General features: G+C 56.2%; 4 protein-coding genes across 5 annotated transcripts; 3 read left to right on the top strand and 1 right to left on the bottom strand.

Annotated features, from left to right (window-relative positions):
* The first annotated feature begins 3,102 nt into the window (after nucleotides 1-3,102).
* On the top strand, nucleotides 3,103-3,829 carry LOC116435602 (feather beta keratin-like). Its single transcript, XM_032092087.1, has 2 exons — nucleotides 3,103-3,124; nucleotides 3,319-3,829. Exon 2 carries the CDS (start codon nucleotides 3,339-3,341, stop codon nucleotides 3,651-3,653), a length of 315 nt encoding a protein of 104 aa, XP_031947978.1. The 5' UTR covers nucleotides 3,103-3,124; nucleotides 3,319-3,338; the 3' UTR covers nucleotides 3,654-3,829.
* Nucleotides 3,830-7,776: 3,947 nt separating this feature from the next.
* TSTA3 (tissue specific transplantation antigen P35B) lies at nucleotides 7,777-12,305 on the top strand. The gene is made up of 11 exons (XM_032091945.1): nucleotides 7,777-8,205; nucleotides 9,048-9,210; nucleotides 9,501-9,615; nucleotides 9,822-9,950; nucleotides 10,027-10,100; nucleotides 10,304-10,437; nucleotides 10,557-10,621; nucleotides 10,797-10,863; nucleotides 10,936-11,015; nucleotides 11,146-11,245; nucleotides 11,760-12,305. The coding sequence occupies exons 2-11, from the start codon at nucleotides 9,071-9,073 to the stop codon at nucleotides 11,813-11,815; spliced, it is 960 nt and encodes a 319-aa protein (XP_031947836.1). The 5' UTR covers nucleotides 7,777-8,205; nucleotides 9,048-9,070; the 3' UTR covers nucleotides 11,816-12,305.
* An 898-nt stretch (nucleotides 12,306-13,203) lies between these two features.
* LOC116435546 lies at nucleotides 13,204-15,829 on the bottom strand. The gene is made up of 8 exons (XM_032091960.1): nucleotides 15,388-15,829; nucleotides 14,907-14,991; nucleotides 14,720-14,827; nucleotides 14,456-14,599; nucleotides 14,204-14,377; nucleotides 14,019-14,118; nucleotides 13,532-13,638; nucleotides 13,204-13,392 (listed from the first exon to the last, which is right to left on the bottom strand). The coding sequence occupies exons 1-8, from the start codon at nucleotides 15,475-15,477 to the stop codon at nucleotides 13,343-13,345; spliced, it is 858 nt and encodes a 285-aa protein (XP_031947851.1). The 5' UTR covers nucleotides 15,478-15,829; the 3' UTR covers nucleotides 13,204-13,342.
* A 252-nt stretch (nucleotides 15,830-16,081) lies between these two features.
* On the top strand, nucleotides 16,082-19,012 carry PYCR3 (pyrroline-5-carboxylate reductase 3). Of its 2 annotated transcripts, none has more exons than XM_032091983.1 (6): nucleotides 16,082-16,196; nucleotides 16,984-17,048; nucleotides 17,296-17,475; nucleotides 18,010-18,222; nucleotides 18,311-18,403; nucleotides 18,665-19,012. In XM_032091983.1, exons 1-6 carry the CDS (start codon nucleotides 16,115-16,117, stop codon nucleotides 18,845-18,847), a joined length of 816 nt encoding a protein of 271 aa, XP_031947874.1. In that variant the 5' UTR covers nucleotides 16,082-16,114; the 3' UTR covers nucleotides 18,848-19,012. The 2 variants fall into 2 exon arrangements, with proteins under 2 accessions (XP_031947874.1, XP_031947867.1); XM_032091976.1 differs by having other exon boundaries at nucleotides 16,087-16,196; nucleotides 17,266-17,475.
* Nucleotides 19,013-19,128: the final 116 nt, after the last annotated feature.

Genomic DNA, 19,128 nt, shown 5'->3' with positions numbered 1-19,128 from the left:
CTCTTCTTTTTGAATTCCAACGGTCTCACATCCTCACCCTGCGCAATGCCTGCACTCAACCGGCCATTGTCTTGAATACAAAAGGAGCAAAGAACATTTCATAGTAAATAGGTCACCACCAGTAACAACCAAGGCTGACATGGGAAACGGGGGAGAGGGGGGACCTTCCAGAACATGACACAATCCCATCACCTGCTACACCAAAGGCTTTGACACAACAATTCTCTCCACGGCACTGCTCTGCCCAAGTCTCTCTATGTCCACGCACACTTGAAAAATTCTCTCCCCATCAGAACTCTTGAATCCTCCCAGTCAACAGAGGAACAAGAGCATCCACTTGGGCAGGAACTCTGGAGTGCCAGTGCTTCCATCCCCTCTGCTCAAGCAGGCCCAGCAAGAGCAGGATTTCCAGGACTAGGGTCAGTTCAGCTTTGGAGCTCCCAGGAGATGGACCCCATCATCTCCTACATTCTGTGACCACCCACACCCACAGAAAAATTCTTGCCTCCTTTGCCCATGGAATTCCATCTGTTTTCACTTGTGCACTTCCCCCTTTTCCTTCATGTGTGTAGTGCTGAGAACAGCTGGGCTCCCACACACTCTTGACACCCCCTGAACGTCCTTGTCTCCTGAGAGTCCCAGCTCTCGCAGTTTCTCCTCTAGGAAAGATTCTCCAGCCCTTGCAGTATCTGGTGGTCCTCAACTGGTCTTTGTTCATGTGGCAGGACACGTCTACCCCCTCTCTACCACAGATGGCTGGTGCACATGCAAGAGATAACTCAGGCGGGTCACAGGCCCAGCATGGGGTATCTCTGGCACCAAAAGGGCTCAGGCCCCCAGCTAAGAATCAACATCCCAAATGCGGCAAGAGATGAAAGAGATATTCTTGACCAAAGGACATGGTTCTTATGTCCACAAAAGCACACACAATTATCACAGAGGAAGAAGTCTCTTTCACATTCCTCTGGAACGTGTGAGATTTCTCCCCAAAGCTGGATGCAGATTTGAGGCTACTTTTCCAGAAATTGAGGGAAAGGACTTCGATGTGTACCCCATCAAGAATCAGATGGTAAGAAACATGGAATCCTAAGTTACACTATTTCTTAGTTAGCTGTAATTTTAATGGTACCTTTAAATCCACGTGTATATACTAGTATTGTCTTTTTGTTTTATCCCTGTGTAGTAATAGTCTAAGTCTTATGTTTGTTAGTTTTGTGTCTATTAACAAATAATTCATTTTATAATAGACCAAATCAGCCATTTTTAAAGAACTTGGGGATGAGAGTGGATTTTGGGGTGTTGGCCACCTCAATAAGGCGACTGCCTGCTGCCAGAGGTCTGGGCAACAGACAGGAGCTGATTTAAACTTACATCATCCATTCATCACAGTTCACTACCCCCTTGGGCTTCTTCACCTGTGGAGACCAGAACTGTCCACACCATCCCACATGCGAACCCACCAGTGCTCTAAAAGGAAGACCTCTCCTAATATCAGGGGAAGAATTTTCTGAAATCTGTCATGGACACTGGTGACACCCTTTGAAGTAAAGCTCCACTGTGACCTTTGTTCTCCACCAGCATTACAGGGTCATGCTCAGCCAAGCTGCTTTCCAGACTCTCAGCCCACAGCATGAGCCAGGGCCAAGGGCTATCCCTGTCCAGATGCAGATCTTCACATCTCCTGCTCTTGAAATGCAGGAGATTCCTTTAACCCTCAGCCTCCAGGTCTCTCTGACTGGAGGAATAACCAAGTTGTGCCTCAGCCACTCCATCATCTGCCAACTCGCTGAGGGGATAACAGTCCAACTGCCCATGTGGAATAGAAGAGTCCAGGCATTCAAACCTGGCAGAGATGCAAAGCCCAGACCAGTCTGACAGACCTGGGATAGTCTGGGGCCCCTCTTCACAACACACCCACAAACACAAAAACATGAGTTCCACAGGCTGACCTCACTGATGACACCCCATCTCTCCAAAGTGTTGGTCACATCTTCAGTCTCCTTGGACATGTGCCATGAACACCAAACTTTGCTCTCAAATATTTACACTTTAAAGGAGGAATGACTGTAATGGAAGGGGCAGCTCCTTATGCATGGCACAACAGCAAAGGCCAGGACAGCCTGAAAGGGCTGCGATGGAACGGGGCCCCTCTTCACAACACACCCACAAACTAAACCACACAAGTACACAAAATGATGACACCCATATTTTTCCTAGGCTTCTGTTGTATATTCTGGTTTCTCTGACACACAACTTCCATGCAAATCCTCCCAAATACCAACTCTCACTTAAAAGCTGCCGCCAAGGGCAGATGGACATGGCCTCAAGAGCAGGACATGGCACTGCAGAATTGTCGGAAGGAAAACATTCCCCACAACATGACTCGCCGTGCTGAGCCAGACAAAACTGATGTTATGATTTCCATTCAGGTACCTCTAGAAAGCAGCAAGGTCAACCCTCTTTTTGTGAGAAGTGAATGTCCCCAGTTCTGTCAGCAGCACCTCACACATCTTGTTCTCTTTATCCTTCACCAGCTACTAATGAACCAACAGAAGACCTATGGGAGTATGGGAGGCATCCCTAAATCACAGGAATTGCTTTCCCATCTCCAGCGGGAAAAGCCTGGCATACATACAGGTTTAGGAAGTTGGCAACAGGGTAGGGAGAGAGAGAATGTGATGGAAGGGGACAGCCATCACCCCCAGAAGAGCTGCAAAGCCCAAATGAGCCTGACGTGGCTGTGGGGGAATGAGGTCCCTCTTCATCACACACCCACAAAGCCACAGCACACCACTGACACGCTGATGACATCCCACCTCTCCAAAGCTCTGGTCACGTCTTCAGTACTCCTTGACAAACATCACCATCAGCAGCCTTTAGTCTCTAATACTCGCATTTAAAAGCTACTGCCAAGGTCATGACCTCAAGAGCAGGACATGACACGGCAGAGTTGTGGGAAGGAAAACACTCCCCACCTCAGGACTCGCCAGGCCTGAAAAATGCCCCAAGGCCATGGGACAAGGCTGTCCCACCCCTCCACAACCAGCATAAAAGCCGGCCCAGAGCCTCTCTCCCTCACACACTTCTCCTCACACCTTCTCCTTCTGCTCTTGCTCACAACCAGGTGAGTCTCAAGCCCCTGATCCTCCTGCTCCTGCACCCCCTGACCTCTCTCTGCCAGCACGCTCGGCCCCAGCCTCAGCAGCCCTCACACCTCCACACAGCCCCACAACAGCCTCCACACTCCCTCACCCTCCTGCATCACCGCCCCTCACACCCCCACACCCCTGCCCTGCCTCACTCCCCTCTCTCTTCCAGGAACCCTCCACACCACACCCATGGCCTGCTACAACCGCTGCCAACCCTGCGGACCCACCCCGCTGGCCAACAGCTGCAACGAGCCCTGTGCCCTGCAATGCCAGGACTCCCACGTTGTCATCGACCCTTCCCCCGTGCTGGTCACCCTGCCAGGACCCATCATGACCTCCTTCCCCCAGAACACCGCTGTCGGATCCACCTCCTCAGCTGCTGTTGGCAGTGAACTCAGTGCCCAGGGACAGCCCATCTCTGGAGGCTTTGGCTTCGGCCTTGGCTATGGCTACGGGCTGGGAGGCCTGGGCTGCTATGGCAGAAGGGGTGGCTACATCTGCTAAGGGCCCTCAGCACCATTCCTGACACCATCAGCTTGGTGCTCTGGTAACAGATCCTGCAAGCATAGTAATTTGCATGATGGTCGCCCTACTTGAACCTCCCACGGGTTCCCTTCTTCTCGCTGCTCCTGTCTATTCATTCTTTTGTGTCAATAAAGTTTTCCTGCAGCAAAGCCTGAGGTGCCTCCTCTTCTTCTACCAGAGCTCTTGCGGCTCCACCCGGCACAGGTACTTTGCTCCCTGCAGTCTCTGTGACACCATCTTCACTTTCAGTGGGGTGCCAGGACTGCCCACAGAAGGAGTGCCCATGTCCTTGTTCCCTCTTCCTGCAAGGGCCTTGGTAACCATGGTTTCCAGGTCATCACACACCTTTCTCTGGGTTCCTCAGCTGACCCAGGTGATGGTCATTGTTGCATTGTCCATCTGGCTGGACAGTCCCCATTCCACCTCTCTGGGAGTCTCCAGGCCAGAACCTCACCTGGTTATGAGCTCTTCAATAGATCCCTGATGGAGATCCCCCTTCCCCTCCTCACTGCAGAGTCCCATTCAGGGGGTCTCTGGGCCACCCTCCTCCCCGTTCAGGCTCCCTGGATCATCCGCGCCAGTGACCCCAAGCCAACAACCCTCTGCTCTGAGGTCACACAGCGAGTCCCCATTATGACTCAACTCCCACCAAGTCACTGTGGATTCCTGTGGCACAGCATGGAGACCTGGGAACAAGGTGCAGGAACAAGCCTGTGACCCTGCTGAGAAGATGGTGTCCCTCGTACCACCTTCCTGCCTCTTTGCCCCCCAGTTTTGACATTCCAACATGGATTTTTGGGTCATAAGGATCTTTGGCCTCCCCAAATTAAATTGCTTCTCACCAGTGACGTTCACTCTTTCTCCTCCTTTGATGTGTTTTTTTTCACTGTACAAAGGCTCCCAGCAAACAGGTGAGCTCTGGGCTGACATACGAGTTCAAAGTCTCCAGGGCTACTGGCAGCACTAAAATATTCATCAAAAGCAAATTAAAATAACATCTCTGGAGCAGCTGGAGCCCAGGGAGATGGAGAACTCCATGCACAGCTGGATTTGGTTCAAAGAGGAAGAGTTTGCTGAGGAACAAAGCCCTTCCCTAAAACCAAAACTAAACACCCCCTGCCTCTGAGCTGGGAAAGGAGAGAGGGAATGGGTTTGGATCTGTTTGGCCCTTTTATTTCTTGATTTTGTGTAAATAGTGCATTTCCTCTGGTTGGCCTTAAGGCACGAACTTCAGCTTATCTTAAAGTCTAATCCATAAAAAGACAAATTTAAGTAATCCGTACTCTTATATTCATTCACCTTGGAGTTCATCCAGCTTGACATCAACCCTTGGACTGAAACAGGAGCAGAATTTCACCTTCCCAAGGTCCTGGGACATGCCTGAGCAGCCAGGCCCAGCGGGATGTCTGCCTCATCCTCCGGAGCCTGTCTCATCCCAAACCTGCGCCAGAGACGCTCTTTTTGGGCACAGTCAGCTCACGTGCGTTCCAGGGAGCACTGGGAGGAGGCTCAGATCCACACTGCCCTGTGCCCACATTCCTCTCTCCCATTCACCCTGAGAAATCCAGGTCCCTCAGGCTGCCCCCTGCCCAGTTCTCTGCACTCCATCCAAAGACACCCCAACCAGGTGAGGTGTGCTGGAGGGAAAACAGGTGGCACCGCTTCCAGTGTCTCTCCTGATGGGATTCACACCCACCCAGCCAGGATCCCACTCCCAAAATAACGCCAAACCCCATCATGGAGCAGTGGCAGGTCGGTCTCCCTCCCCCCGAGGTCTGGACTTGACCAGACCAAATCCAAAATGATGATGGGAAGGACATTCTCGTGCCACAGCTGCTCCCAATCCCATGAAAAGGGTTTCTTGGAATATCTGTGGCCATCTCCCCCATCCCCATCTTCCCCCTCTGTGCTTTTGGATAACTCCCATTGCCAAAGGGCTGCACATTGTGGGAAGCAACCCCCAATCCCTATGGAGACTGGCACAGGCCACCATGTGGGACAGAGCCTGGAAAAGAGGTCACTGCTGATGTGCTGCTCCCTAAAAAAGAGCCGCAAAGCTGGAATTTTAGCGGGAAAGGGATACTTAGAGTTGGTGTGTCTCACCTGGGCTCCTGGAGCTTGGCTGCAGCTGTAAAGCATCATCCATCCCCAGACAGCTTCCACCTGGGACAGGCTGCACCTGGGAATCTCATTCCCATCTGCCCCACTTTCCTACAGGCATGGGGAGGGCAGAGCAGGGAGTGGGGCTGGACCCAAAACCAGGCCCGTTCCAGAGAAATAGGTCACCCACAAGCAAGCTTCGTTAGGGAAACAGCGCCTCACATGAAGCAGCGGTTCTCCAACAGGATCTGGCCAAGCCACCCAAGCTTTATCCTGCCGGCTGGAAGGTCCTGGGATGTCCTCTGGAACATGTCACGCAGACGCCCTGCCCAGATGAGCTAATGGGTCTGCTCCAGGCTTTGATCCTTAAATCCCAAGGCCTTGTTAGATAATATCAGAAGCCTGGGTGATATTTCATTAACAAACGAGTCCATCCCATGTGGTCGCAACAACTTTATCCCTTTCCCCTGTGATCTTCCCTCATGCTCCAACAGCTCTTTGGTAATTAGCCCCAGAATTAGCATATTTAAGCTCCAAAATTACTACATTTAATGCAACACCGTGGTTATTCAAGTGCTGTCACAGCAGCTCTTGGCTGCGCCACCTTCCAGCAATTCCTTGGCTGAAATACGGGTTTATCCCTAATTAGTCTCCCAAAACTTGCAGGGGGCAGCAGGAAGATCTTATCCTCCCACCAGCACATGGAAAATCTTCCTTGGCTTTTCCCCCCATCCCTGGGAGTGTTCAAGGCCATGTTGGAGCAACCTGGTCTAGTGGAAGGTGTCCCTGCTCACGGAAGGGTGGTTGGAACGGGATGATTTTTATTTACAGGAATGATTTTATTCCAACCCAAACCCTTTTATTCCATAATTTCACCACGAAGTGAGATGGAAGCGTGGATGCAGCTGGATCTGATTCATCCCAACATCAACATGAGGTTTTTTTCTTGCCAACCCTCAGTGTCTCAGGAAGGATATAGGACAGACGTAAAATTAGCTGGCATGGAGAAAGAGCTTCAGTGTCCATCCCTGGCTCTGTGGGTGAGATCAGCCAGGGAATCCTGTAAAACAGCAGGTGGGAACAACACCAGGACTCCTGGGAGGGGGATTTTGGAGCTGGGAAAGGCCTGGAAGGGCTGGGCACATGGTGGGACTCCGCCAGCTGGGAGAGGGGACAGGCACTTCCATAGGACACAGGCACAAGGTGACATCTTTTAATGTGCAAGGTGGGAAAAATGACCCCCCCACCCCAGCTCCCAGGAAGGACATCCCCAAGGATTCTGAGATTCTCCCAAAGGAAAATGGCACATTTCCAGGTCTCACCCAGGAGAAAAGGAGTTAAAAACTGATATTCTACTACTCCTTGACACTGGGGCTATCCAGGGCTTTGGGGGAGGAAAATGGGAATTCCTATCAGGGTCTCCCTTAATTCCACTTTCAAAATTTTAGTTTAGAGCAAAGCCCTGGCTTTGCCTCACAGAAATCCCAAAGGAAAAGCCAGCTGGAAGTGGGGGTGGAGAAGGTGCCTTCAAAACCATCTGGGGGAAAGCTCCGCTCATTTTTAATCTCGGCTTAAGTGCATTAAAAGTGATTAAAACGTTTTCACATCAAAATCCCTTTTGATGACCCTCCTTTGGAAGAGGGGGAACTGGGAACCCCCTTTCCCTGCACCCCCTTCCCTTTCCTGCATCCCCTTCCTTGCTTCTGCACCCCTTCCCATGAATCCCCTCAAAACCTCTGCACCCCCTTCCCTTCCCCCTGCACTCTCTTTCCTGCCCTTGCACCCCCCCCTCCCATCCACCCTTCCCTGTCCCTGCACCTCCATTCCCTTCCTTGCACCACCTTTTCCTTCCCCCCTTCCTTTTCCCTGCACCTCCTTCCCTCCCCCTGCACCTCATTTCCCCACCCGCACCCCCTTCTCTTTCCCTGCGCCTCTTCCTTCCTTGCAGCCCCTTCCTTTATCCCTCTTCCCCGTCCCTAAATCCCCTCCCCTGCTCCCTCGCCTTTCCCCTATCCCCGGGCAAGGACTACATTTCCCAATGAGCCAAGCGGCAGCGCCCCGTGACGGCAGCGGAAGAAGCCGAGCGCAGCCGAACCGAGACGAGCCCTCACCGGGCCGACACGAACCGAGACGAGCGAAGACGAACTCAGCCGAGTCCTCAACGAGCTGACCCGAGTGACCTCGAATTCAGCCGAGCCCCCACCGAGCCGAGCGGAAACGAACGGAACCGAACCTAGCCGAGACCCGACTGAGCCCCGCCGAGTAGACCCGAGCACAGCCGAATCCAGCCGAGCCCCCAACGAGCCGAGCCCGTGTAGCCGAACACAGCCGAGCCTCCACCGACCCAACCCGAACCTGCACCGAGCCGAGCGCAGCCGAACTTAACCGAGCGCAGCCGAGTGTACCCGAGTGGCCCCGAATCCAACCGAGGGTGAGACGCGCCCCTCACCCCATTAAGGGATATTTGGGGGGGACAGGAGCCCCCCCAGGCCTGAGGGGAGGAGAAGCGGGGGGTCCCCAAAGTGGGGGGACAGGACGGTGGGGAGGGCAGGCGTGCGGGGGCGTGGGAGGTTGTGGGTTGGGAGGGGGTGCGGCGGGGAGATTGGGGTGCAGGAGTGGGATTTGGGGTGCAGGGGAGGTAGGGGGCTTAGGACTGGGTGCAGAGCTGGGATTTGGGGTGCAGTGCTGGGGTTTGAGGGGCAGGGGAGGTGTGGGATGCAATGCTGCGTGCAGACCTGGGATTTGGGGTGCAGGGGAGGTTTAGGTTGCAAACACAGGACTTGGGGTGCAGGGGGGAAATCTGGGGTTCAGGGGGAGATCTGGGGTGCAGACCCGGGTCGCAGAGGGAGATTTGGGGTGCAGAAAGAAATCTGAGGTGTAGGAGGAGATTTGGGGTGTGCAGACCCAAGACTTGGAGTTCAGGAATAGATCTGGGGTGCAACGGGAGATTTGGGGTTTGGGAAGCGATTTGGGGGTGCACAGGGAGATTTGGGGCACACATTTTGGGGTGCAGGTGCCCCTCCCTTTCCAGAGGCCGGGCAGTGCCACGTGGCAGGTTTGGCCCCAGCCCAGGTGGCCTCCAGCTGAGGAGTTTCAGCCCTGTCACAGCCAAACACGCCCCTTTTTCCACTTCCCTTTTTGCCAGAAATGCAGAAATTTCCCCCCCAAAACCTGATCCCACCTGCCTGGGATGCAGATGATGCTCGTGGGTGCCCACACCAGGGCGGACCATCCTGAGGTGCACCCTGAGGTGATCCCAGCTTGTCCCCCCAGCTCCTCCCTGCAGGGTTTTGGCCATGACAGAGGTGACCAAGCGCATCCTGGTGACAGGTGGCACCGGCTTGGTGGGCAGAGCCATCGAGAAGGTGGTGGCCGATGGAGAGGGGCGGCCGGACGAGGAGTGGATCTTCGTGTCCTCCCGAGACGCTGACTTGACGTGAGTTGGGTTTTTCCTTGGAAGCCCCTGAATTTGCTCTATTGACCCAAACAAACCCCAAAATTTCCCCTCCCAGAATTTGCTTTTTCCTTGGAAAGACCCCAATCTGCTGTGTTGACCTCACCAAATCCCAAATTTTCCCATCCCAAGATGGGGATTTTCCTTAGAAACCCCCCAATCTGCCCCCACCAAACCCCAACACATCCCCTCCCAGTAAAATGGGTTTTTCCTCAGAAAAACCCCAATTTGCTCTGCTGACCCCACTGAATCCCCAGAATTTCCCATTCCAGGAGCAGCTCCGAGACCAAAGCCCTGTTTGAGAGGCACAAGCCCACCCACGTCATCCACCTGGCTGCCATGGTCGGAGGCCTCTTCAAAAACATCCGCTCCAACCTGGATTTTTGGGTGAGCACCCACGGAATGGGCACTGTCGGGATCCCTGTGGGTGCTGCACTCCCTAAACTGGGATATGGGGCACATAGGGATGTGGCTTGCTCTGTTCCCGGAGCCAAACCAGAGCTCCAATGGTTTCTGGAGTTATTAAGGAGTTGTTGTTGAAGGGATTTGGGGATCCCTGAGCCCATGATCCTGATAAATCGCCCCTTTCCCAGAGGACAAACATCCACATCAACGACAATGTCCTGCACTCAGCGCACGAGACGGGGGTGCAGAAGGTGGTCTCCTGCCTCTCCACCTGCATCTTCCCGGACAAGACCACCTATCCCATCGATGAGACCATGGTGAGAATTCCCATTCCCACGCAAAATCCAGGGAAAGTCCCTGCCCTGCTTCATTTATCTGCTCTGATTTTCCCAGATCCACAATGGGCCACCTCATAGCTCCAACTTCGGCTACTCCTATGCCAAGAGGATGATTGACGTCCAAAATAGGTGAGTTGGGGACATGGGAGCACCCACTGGTTTTCAAGGCAAGGGGAATCCACTGGGATTTCCAGGATTTAAATGACGCCGCGGTGGAAGCTGGGGAGGGCTCAGCAGGTGAAGCTGCTGCTGGCTGGGGTTTTTTGGGGGCACATCAGTGCAGGAGGGAGGCTTGACAGCCCACCCACCATCCCCTCCCTGCTCTCATCCAGGGGTTATTCCGAGCAGCACGGCCGACGCTTCACCGCCGTCATTCCCACCAATGTCTTTGGGCCACACGACAACTTCAACATTGAGGATGGCCACGTCCTTCCGGGGCTCATCCACAAGGTCTACCTGGCCAAACGTGAGGGTGGCAGGACTTCCAGGGATTTTTTGGGGGAAAACTGGGTGTGGTTTCCTTCCCACCTGCTCCATGGGGTGGTTGAAGGTGGCTGTGGTGGTCATGGCTCCTTCCTCCTGCAGAGTCCGGCTCTGCTCTGACCGTCTGGGGAACGGGTGAGCCCAGGAGACAGTTCATCTATTCCCTGGTAGGTGTGGCCTTGGGAAGCGGGGAATGGGGCTGGAGGACCCACTGGTGGGACCAAAGAGGGGTCTGAAGCCCCCTGGTTTGGCCTGGGCCATCCCCAGAGTTGTGTCCCCTTGGGATGGGAGGGCTGGGGGACATCAGTGACCCCCCTCCAAGAGTTGTCTGCTCTTCCACAGGACCTGGCCCGGCTCTTCCTTTGGGTCCTGCGGGAATACGATGAGGTGGAACCAATCATTTTGTCAGGTAAGCCCTGGCTGCCCCCCGAGAAACCCCCTCTCCACGAAGGAACAGCCACGATCCTTTCCTTCTCCACAGTGGGAGAGGAAGATGAAGTCTCCATCCGGGAAGCGGCAGAGGCCATCACAGAGGCCATGGAATTCAGAGGAGAGCTCGTTGTATCCTTCGCTGCAGGCTGAACCCCCCTTTCCACCAGCTCCCCTGGGAGATACCATGATCCAGAGGATCCTTCCCATCCAAGGAGCAAAAGCAAGGCCTTTTTTTCCTCCTTAATCCTTCCCATCCCAGTTTGACACCACCAAGTCCGATGGGCAGTTCAAGAAGACGGCCAGCAATGCCAAGCTCCGGCGGTACCTGCCCGGATTCCAATTCACACCTTTCAGGAAAGGTGAGATGGGGGGGCCTCCAGGAGACACTGGAGGTCCTACCCCCTGCTGTCAGCTGTGGTGGCATCAAGGTGGTCCATCTTTTCTGGATGGGGAATGAGGGTGGTGGAACACTGGCACGGGTTGGCCAGGGAGGTGGTGTTTTCTCCATCCCTGGAAATATCCAAGGTCAGGTTGGATGGGGCATGGAGCAACCTGGTCTCTTGGGAGGTGTCTTCTTGCATGGCGGTTGGATGAGAAGACCTAAAAAGTCCCTTCCAACCCAGCCTATCCCTTGATTAAATGACCAAAATCCATTTCCAGTCCCCAAACCCATCCCATGATTCTATGACCAAAATCCATTCCCAGTCCCCAAACCCCTCCCATGATTCTATGGCCAAACTCCAGTTCCAATCCCCAAGCCCATCCCATAATTCTATGATCAAAATGCTTTCCCAGTCCCCAAACCCATCCCATAATTCTATGACCAAAATCCACTCCCAATCCCCAAACCCATCCCACCTTATCCCTCCACAGCTGTGAAGGAAACCTGTGCCTGGTTCAACGCCAACTATGCCAACGCCAGGAAGTGATGGGCACCAGGACTGGCATCACCCGGCACCGGGATCATCCTCTTCAACTCAGGGTTGTCCTTTGCTGGGGCAGAGGACAGGGCTGGGGGGTGACAGTGACATTTCCAAAGTAAAAATGGGAGCCCGGGGAGCAGCTCCCACATTCCTGCCCCACTGCTGGGAGCAGCGCGGGATGCCCAGGGCAGGGGGGAGGAAGGTTGGGGCATCCCAAAACGATCCCAAATTAAGTGGTAGGAGCCAACTGGAGCCATCCAAGAGGGTGGTGGCTCTGAGTTGTTAACGAGCTACACTAATTACCTGCAATTAGGCATAATAAAGGGAAGGCAGTCAGGATTTCAGGGCATGGAAATGGCAGCAGGGAATTTGCTGTTGTTCTTGGCACATGGGGATGATCCCACAGCCCCCCAGGCTCAGGACAGGAGAGACCAGAATGGGAAAGACTCCAGCTGTAAATGTGGCATTTATTAAAATATATGCAAATAGCATAAAATGGGTGGGACAATGAACATCCGCCCTGTACCTACAGCCAGTGGCATCCTTAGGGTCCATGTTCTCCACCAGGATCTGGAAGGGTCATAAAAAGGGTTAAAACCCCTGAGGGAGGGGGTAGAGGGTCAAAAATGGGGAGATGAATCCATGGCCAAGCTACTGCTGGTGGTGTGGATGTGGCAGAATTCCTGCCCGGGAATGGCTTTCTTCCGGCACCGCTGCCCGGCCCTGGTGAGTCCCTGGCACGGGGACCTACAGAGGAGACACCCATCAGCACCCCAGGAAGCCACCAGCAGTGGGGTGTCCCCCTGAGGTGACACCAAACCCTGGACAAGGGACATTCTGGGTGGTTGGTGCTCACATGTTGGCCCTCGGGCTGCAGGGTTTGGGCTCCCAGCGCTTCCCAACATCCATGACCAGCTCTGGTGTCACCTGGTTTGGGAAGAATTGACTTCCTGTAGATGTCCCTTGTCCCCTGGGGTGCCTAGGCCATCCTTTAGGACACCTTCTTCCACCCCAAATTCTTCCCTGTGTGTCATGTCTTCAGCCCTGTCCACCTCCCAGTGGGTTGTCCCACACCCAGAGGTGCCACCATGGTGAGGACACCCCAACCTTGAAGGACCTGACCCTCAGGGAAACCCAGCTGGGCCCCAAGAGCAGGTTTTGGGGGGACCAGCTTGGGGACATCCCACCCAGCATCTTACCCCACACGAGCTCGGCGTTGTCCTCCGGCCACCGGGGACAGGTGACACCCGCCCTGCAAATCCAGGAATGTTCCCGGCCACCTCTTGGGGCTGCTCCAGGAATGAGGGCTCTGAAAGAATACGGCCTGGGTGGAGACACCCTCCCAGTGCTTCTGTCCCTAGGTGGAGGATGGGGACACTCTGGGGAGGTGGCATGTGCCCTGGCAGAGCTTGGGGACGCTCTGGGATAACGCACATGTCCCAGCACAAGATGGGGATATGTCAGGGCTTTGGATCTGTGTCCTACAGCCACCACACCTCCCACCTTGTGGGCGCCTCTCACCTCGCATGCAGCTCATCTCCATCTTGTCCAGCTCCTCCTGCAGCAGCTCCATATCACATTCCCTGCGTGGGAAGAAGGAAAACCGGAGTCCCATCACCTTGGTGGCTTCTGTGTCACCACGACCATGGCATTCATGCACCACTCCAGCCTCTCCACACCCTTCTCCAAGCAGAAATAGGTCAGCGAGCTGTGATGAGGTACCCAGAAGCTGTAGGAAAGCCATCAAGATGTGTCCTGTCCTTTCCTGGGAACGTCTGCCAGAGGGCTCCAGGATGGAACATCCAAGATGGGACATCCAGGATGGGGATCTAAGAATAGGACAACCAGGATGGCAGAAATAGGGTAGGGAGTTGGAATGAGGTGCCCCAAAGCCAGAGGAAAGCCATCAAGGTGTCCCGTGCTTCCCTGGAGACCTCTGCCAGATGGTCCCAGGATGGAAGATCCAGGGTGGGAAATCCAGGATGAGGCACCAACGATGGGACACCCAGGATGGGACATGTAAGCAGAAACAGGGCAAGGAGCTGGGATTAGGGGCCCAAAAGCCATAGGAAAACCATCAAGATGTGTCCTGTCCCTTCCTGGGAACTTCTGCCAGATGGCTCCAGGGTGGAAAATCCAGGGTGGGGCACGAAGGATGGGACCCATCAGGTCCCAAGGGTTCCATGCCACCTCCTCAGCCATCTCCTACCTCTCCGGGGTGGAGGTGAGCTGGTACTGGGGCTCTTCCTGGGGAACCACCAGCCGGAGCCTTCTGGCACCATGGCAGGCGGATGCCACCAGCCAATGCCCTGTGGGAAAACAAGAGGCTGGGAGAGGACAGAGCACCCCCAGCGTTGTGTGTCCCCAACCGGATGTCCCCACACTTCTCCCCACCTGCCACAGCAAGGACCAGGAGGGTGGAGATTGCCGGGGTGCCGAGAGTGCTGGAAGCTAGGAAGAGGAGGAAGAGGAGGATGGTTCGGAGCGGCGCCGGCACCAGTAGGAGAACCAGGAGCACGAAGTACGAGCTTTGTGGGATGCAGGAGGAGGTGGCACTTTGGCTCTGACCTGTGGGATGGGGGAAGAAGAGCCTGGTGTTGGCACCCACCAGCTCCCCTCAATCCTCCAGCACCCATTCCCGCTCACCATCTGGGTCAGGGATGGCTTTGAGGTGCTCCAGGTGCTTTTCCAGCCGGCTTCGTGCATCTTCCAAGACCATCAGCATCAGCTCCAGGCTCTGGTTGACCCTCCGCAGCTTCTCCATCACCTCCTGAAGGACCAGGTTGCTCTCTGCATGTGGAAAAGATGGATACAGCAGTGGGATGAGCTGGGGAAGATGCACCCCAGTGTAAAAAAAGCTGGGAATGGGATTTGAAAAAAAGCTGGGAATGGGATTTGCTGTGTTCCCACCTAGTTGGGGATGAACATCCTGAGTTCTTTCCTGCTCCTGATAGAGGTTGAATGGGACAACCTGGTGTCCTTCCCAGAGCTCTGCAGCCCCACAGCTGCTCACATTCCCTGTGGGGAGGGACAAGAGGTTGGATCAGTCCCAAAGTGGGATATGGGAATGTCCCAGCATCTCAACCCTGGCTCGTACCCATCCAGTGGGTGATGTCCTCCATGAGCTGGACCACGGGGGTCTCATCCAGCGCTGACCTCATCCAGGTCTCCCACAGATCCTCCTGAGGTGAATATTAGGGGGTGGTGATGGGGGAATGCTGGTTCTCCCCATGGATACCCCAAAACAAGCCCTCAGCACCCCTGGGTGCTCCCAGCACAGGATGGGGGGACAGAGGAGTGGGTTTGGGGTGTAAAATGGAAAAAGGTGTGAACTCGCCCCACAATTTTGCCTTCACCCCCCAAAAACCATCCCCACACCAGGCAAAGTGGCTTCCCAGGGTGGGGGAACCTGGGAACCCCCATTTCCCAGCCAGAGGGAGTCCCACAGCCACACCGGATGGTGACAGGAGTCCAGGTGTGTCATCTCATGTGGCTTCATCCTGGAACTGGTTATCACCCGTGGTTGTCTTGAGGGGGATGTGTATGGGGAACCCCAGCTCTGGGGGAGGGGTCCCCACCTTCTCGGGAGGGGCAGCAAGGCCCAGCCACCCCAAAAACCCAGCAGTGGTGCAGAGGAGCAGCACAGCCCAGGAGCTCTGGAACAGCATGATGGGAATGGGGGGAGTCCTGTAAGGAAAAGAGGTGGGGTGAAGCCCCCCGTACCCATGGACAAATTAAAGGACCCCCCACCCCAAATTTGGGGGACCCACCCGACTCAGGGGACCTTCCATAGTCCCAGGGATGCCGGTGGGTGGGGGTACTGTGGGAAGTAGAGGGTGAGGAGCACCCTGGAGTGGGAAGTAGCACCCACATCCACGGACAAATTTGGGGACCCCCCATAAACCCGGGAATATCGGCGGGTGGGGGTCCTTTGGGGGGAGGAGAATGGGGACCACCTCCCACACCCACGGACAACTGTAGGGACCTCCCCCACCCCCAATTTAGTCCCCACCCCCCTGCTAGGGACCCCGCAGTGACCCCAGGGGTGCTGGGGCTCAGCTGAGCGCTGCGGGGAAGGTTTGGAAAGGTTTAGGAATAATCGGGAATGGTCGGGAACCCCTTTCGGGACCCCCACGCGTGGACCTGAGCGAACCACGTAGCGCCCGCGCGCCTGCGCAGTGACCCCCTCGCTGCCCCTCCGCCCCGCCCCTTAAAGGAGGCTTCGCCAATAGGAGAGAGGGGTGTGGCTGGGATCGGCCAATCAGCGCAGGGGGTGTGGCTCTGGGGGCGTGGCCGCGGGTAGCGATGGAGGCGTCCGAGCTGTGGGTCGGGTTCGTGGGCGCCGGGCGTATGGCCGGGGGACTCGTCAGGGGGCTGCTGCAGGCAGGTACGGGCTGGGGGGCGACCGGGGGGTCCCCGGCACACGGGAAGGGGAGGGGAAATGGGGACAGTCCTGGTCTGGCGTCTCCCCGGCGTCTCTGCGCGCCCTGTGGCGCGGGGAAGTGTGGGGACGTGGGGGCAGCTTTTGTCTGGACGCTCCTTGCACTCCCTTCCCTGTTGTCCAGTGGAGGGACATGGGGTCAGTCGCGTCCTGGCCCATTCCCAAAGTCCCAGCCCGCCCCTGGGTCCCTGTCCTCCAGTGCAGGGACATGGGGACAGCCCTGTCCTGGCCCGTTCCCAGGGTCCCAGCCCTTCCACTATGGGGGTTCCTGTCCTGCACTGGAGGGACATGGGGACAGCCCTTTCCTGCCGCTCTCCCCGGGAACCCTGCCCTCCCTGGTGTCCCTGTCCCACAGATCAGTGTGGGGACACGGGGACAGCCCTGTCCTGCCTCTCTCCCTTACATCCCTGTCCCACAGATAATGATGGCACAGCCCTGTCCCTGCTCCCCGTGTGTCCCAGATTGTCCCTGTCCCATAGCACAGTGTGGGGACAGCCCTGCCCGTTTGGGGCCACCTCCATTGTCACTGCACCATGACACAAGTGGGTGTCAGTGCCAGCCATACCAGCAGGATCCATCCCCAGCCCCCTTTGCTCCATGTCCCCCTGTGGGATCATGCTGGGATTGGAGGAATCACATCCCGGTGAAAATCGGGGTGTCTGGGCTGTGCTGGGGTGTCCCCCACACCCTGGGGCCACCCTGGCTGCTCATCCCATTCCCTGTGTTTCCCAAGGGAAGGTCCCAGCCAGCAACATCCTGGCCAGTGCTCCCTCGGACAAAAACCTGGATGCTTGGCAGGTGAGTGGGGCCGTGGGAGTGGGAGATGTTGGGGTGTCCCTCAATGTGGGGGTCAGAGCACCCTTTCCCTCCCCAACTGGGTTTGGCTCATCCTTCCCAAGTCTGGGTGAGATCCAGGCAGAGCCTCGGTGGCTTTGTGGCCAGAACAGGTCCCCAGGCCATGTTCCTGCCTCTGGATGTGCTGTTACCATGGGGGCACTGGTTTTGGGGGTGCCAGGCTGTGACCCCTCTCCCTGTCCCCGGGCAGGAGTTGGGCTGCCGGACCACACACTGCAACCTGGAGGTGGTGCACAGGAGCACCCTGGTCTTCCTGGCCACCAAACCCCACATCCTGCCGGGTGTCCTGGAGGAGATCCGTCCTGCCGTGGGCTCCCACCACATCGTCGTGTCGCTGGTGGCTGGTGTCACCATCCAGACACTACAGCGGGTGAGACTTCTCCTTTTCCTTCTCTTCCTTTCTCCTTCTTTTCCTTTTCTCCTTCTCTTCCTTTTCTCCTTCTTCCCTTCCTTCTTCTCTCCCCCTTCTCCTCTCCTTTCTTTTTCCTCCTCCTCCTCCCCCTCCTTCTCCTCACCTTTCTTTTTCCTCCTTCTCCTCCTCCTTCTCTTCCTCCTCTTCCACCTCCTCCTCTTTTTCTCCTTTCTTTTTCCTCATTCTCATCCTTATCTTCCTTCTCCTCCTTTTCCTTCTCTCATTCTCCTTCTCCCCTTCTCATCTTTCTCTTCCTTCTCCTTCTCCTCCTCTCATTCTCCTCTTCCTCCTTTCCTCCTCCTCCTCCATTTGCACCCAGGCCTGTGCAGGACACACTGCTGTGGCCTTGTCCCCACCCGGCTGCACCTCCAGCTCCCTCCCCGTGCTCCTCACTTCTCTGCCAGCCCAATGTGTGACACCCACCAGTGTCTCCGTCACCCTTGGGTACTTTGCATGGCTGGCACCCCTTCTCCCATCCCCATCTTTTTCCAGCTCCTCCCACCCTGGACCAAAGTGCTGCGGATCATGCCCAACCTGCCCTGCGTGGTGCAGGCGGGAGCCATGGTCTTCTCCCGGGGCAGCAACGCAGGTGACGAGGAAGCCGCGCTCCTCAAGAGCCTCCTGTCCTCCTGCGGCCTCTGCGAGGAGGTTCCTGAATCCTACATCGACATCCACACCGGGCTCAGCGGCAGCGGCGTGGCCTACGTAAGCCAGTGGGACACGGGATGCTATCTTGGGATTTGGGGTCCACCCCTTGCTCCAGGCTCACCCCTGGATGCTCTTCTCTTCCCAGGTGTACCTGTTTGCCGAGGCGCTGGCCGAGGGTGCGGTGAAGATGGGAATGCCGGGCGCCTTGGCCAGCAGGATCGCGGCGCAGACACTGCTGGTGAGTCCCTGGCACACCCTGGCATCGCTCCCCTTCCCTCCTGCCTCCATTGGGATGAGGGAGGAGGTGCTGGATGCCACTCTGCCTCAGTTTCCCCTCCTGGAAGCAAAAAATGAGGCCACCAGAAGGGCGAAGGGCACGGTGGTGGGACAGTCCGTTGCTGTGGGGCCGTTGGGATGGTGATGCCATCCTACCATACCAATGGGAATTTGGGAACTCCCAAATCTCACCTTCTTTCCAACCCATCCTGGTGTCCCGTAGGGCGCAGCGAAGATGCTGCTGGAGACAGGGGAGCACCCGGCGAAGCTGCGGGGGGACGTCTGCACGCCCGGGGGCACCACGATCTATGCCCTGTACCAGCTGGAGAAGGGAGCGCTCCGGGCCACCGTCATGGATGCTGTGGAGGCGGCCACCAACCGGGCATGTGACATGGCCAAGGACTAGTGGACGAGCCCCTTCTGGGACAGGAGGGGTGATGGGGACCAAAGCGAGCTCCTCTGAGGAGTAGGAGGGACCCTGACATCTTCAGAACTTGGACGGGGGTGGGAGGTGGTGTGGACATGTGTTACCTCTGCAGTGCTGGAACCAAATAAACATGGCCAGAGCAATGGGGGGTGTGGATTTTTGTGGTCCGTTTGGTCCTAGGGGGCTGTGGAAGCCACCAGGGTCTGGAAGAGGTCAACCAGCCAAAAAAACTCCACTATGATCCTTCCCTGGCACCAGGG

Source organism: Corvus moneduloides, chromosome 1 (assembly GCF_009650955.1).
Source record: "Corvus moneduloides isolate bCorMon1 chromosome 1, bCorMon1.pri, whole genome shotgun sequence".
Taxonomy (NCBI): domain Eukaryota; kingdom Metazoa; phylum Chordata; class Aves; order Passeriformes; family Corvidae; genus Corvus; species Corvus moneduloides.
This window is presented reverse-complemented; position numbering and strand designations above follow the sequence as displayed.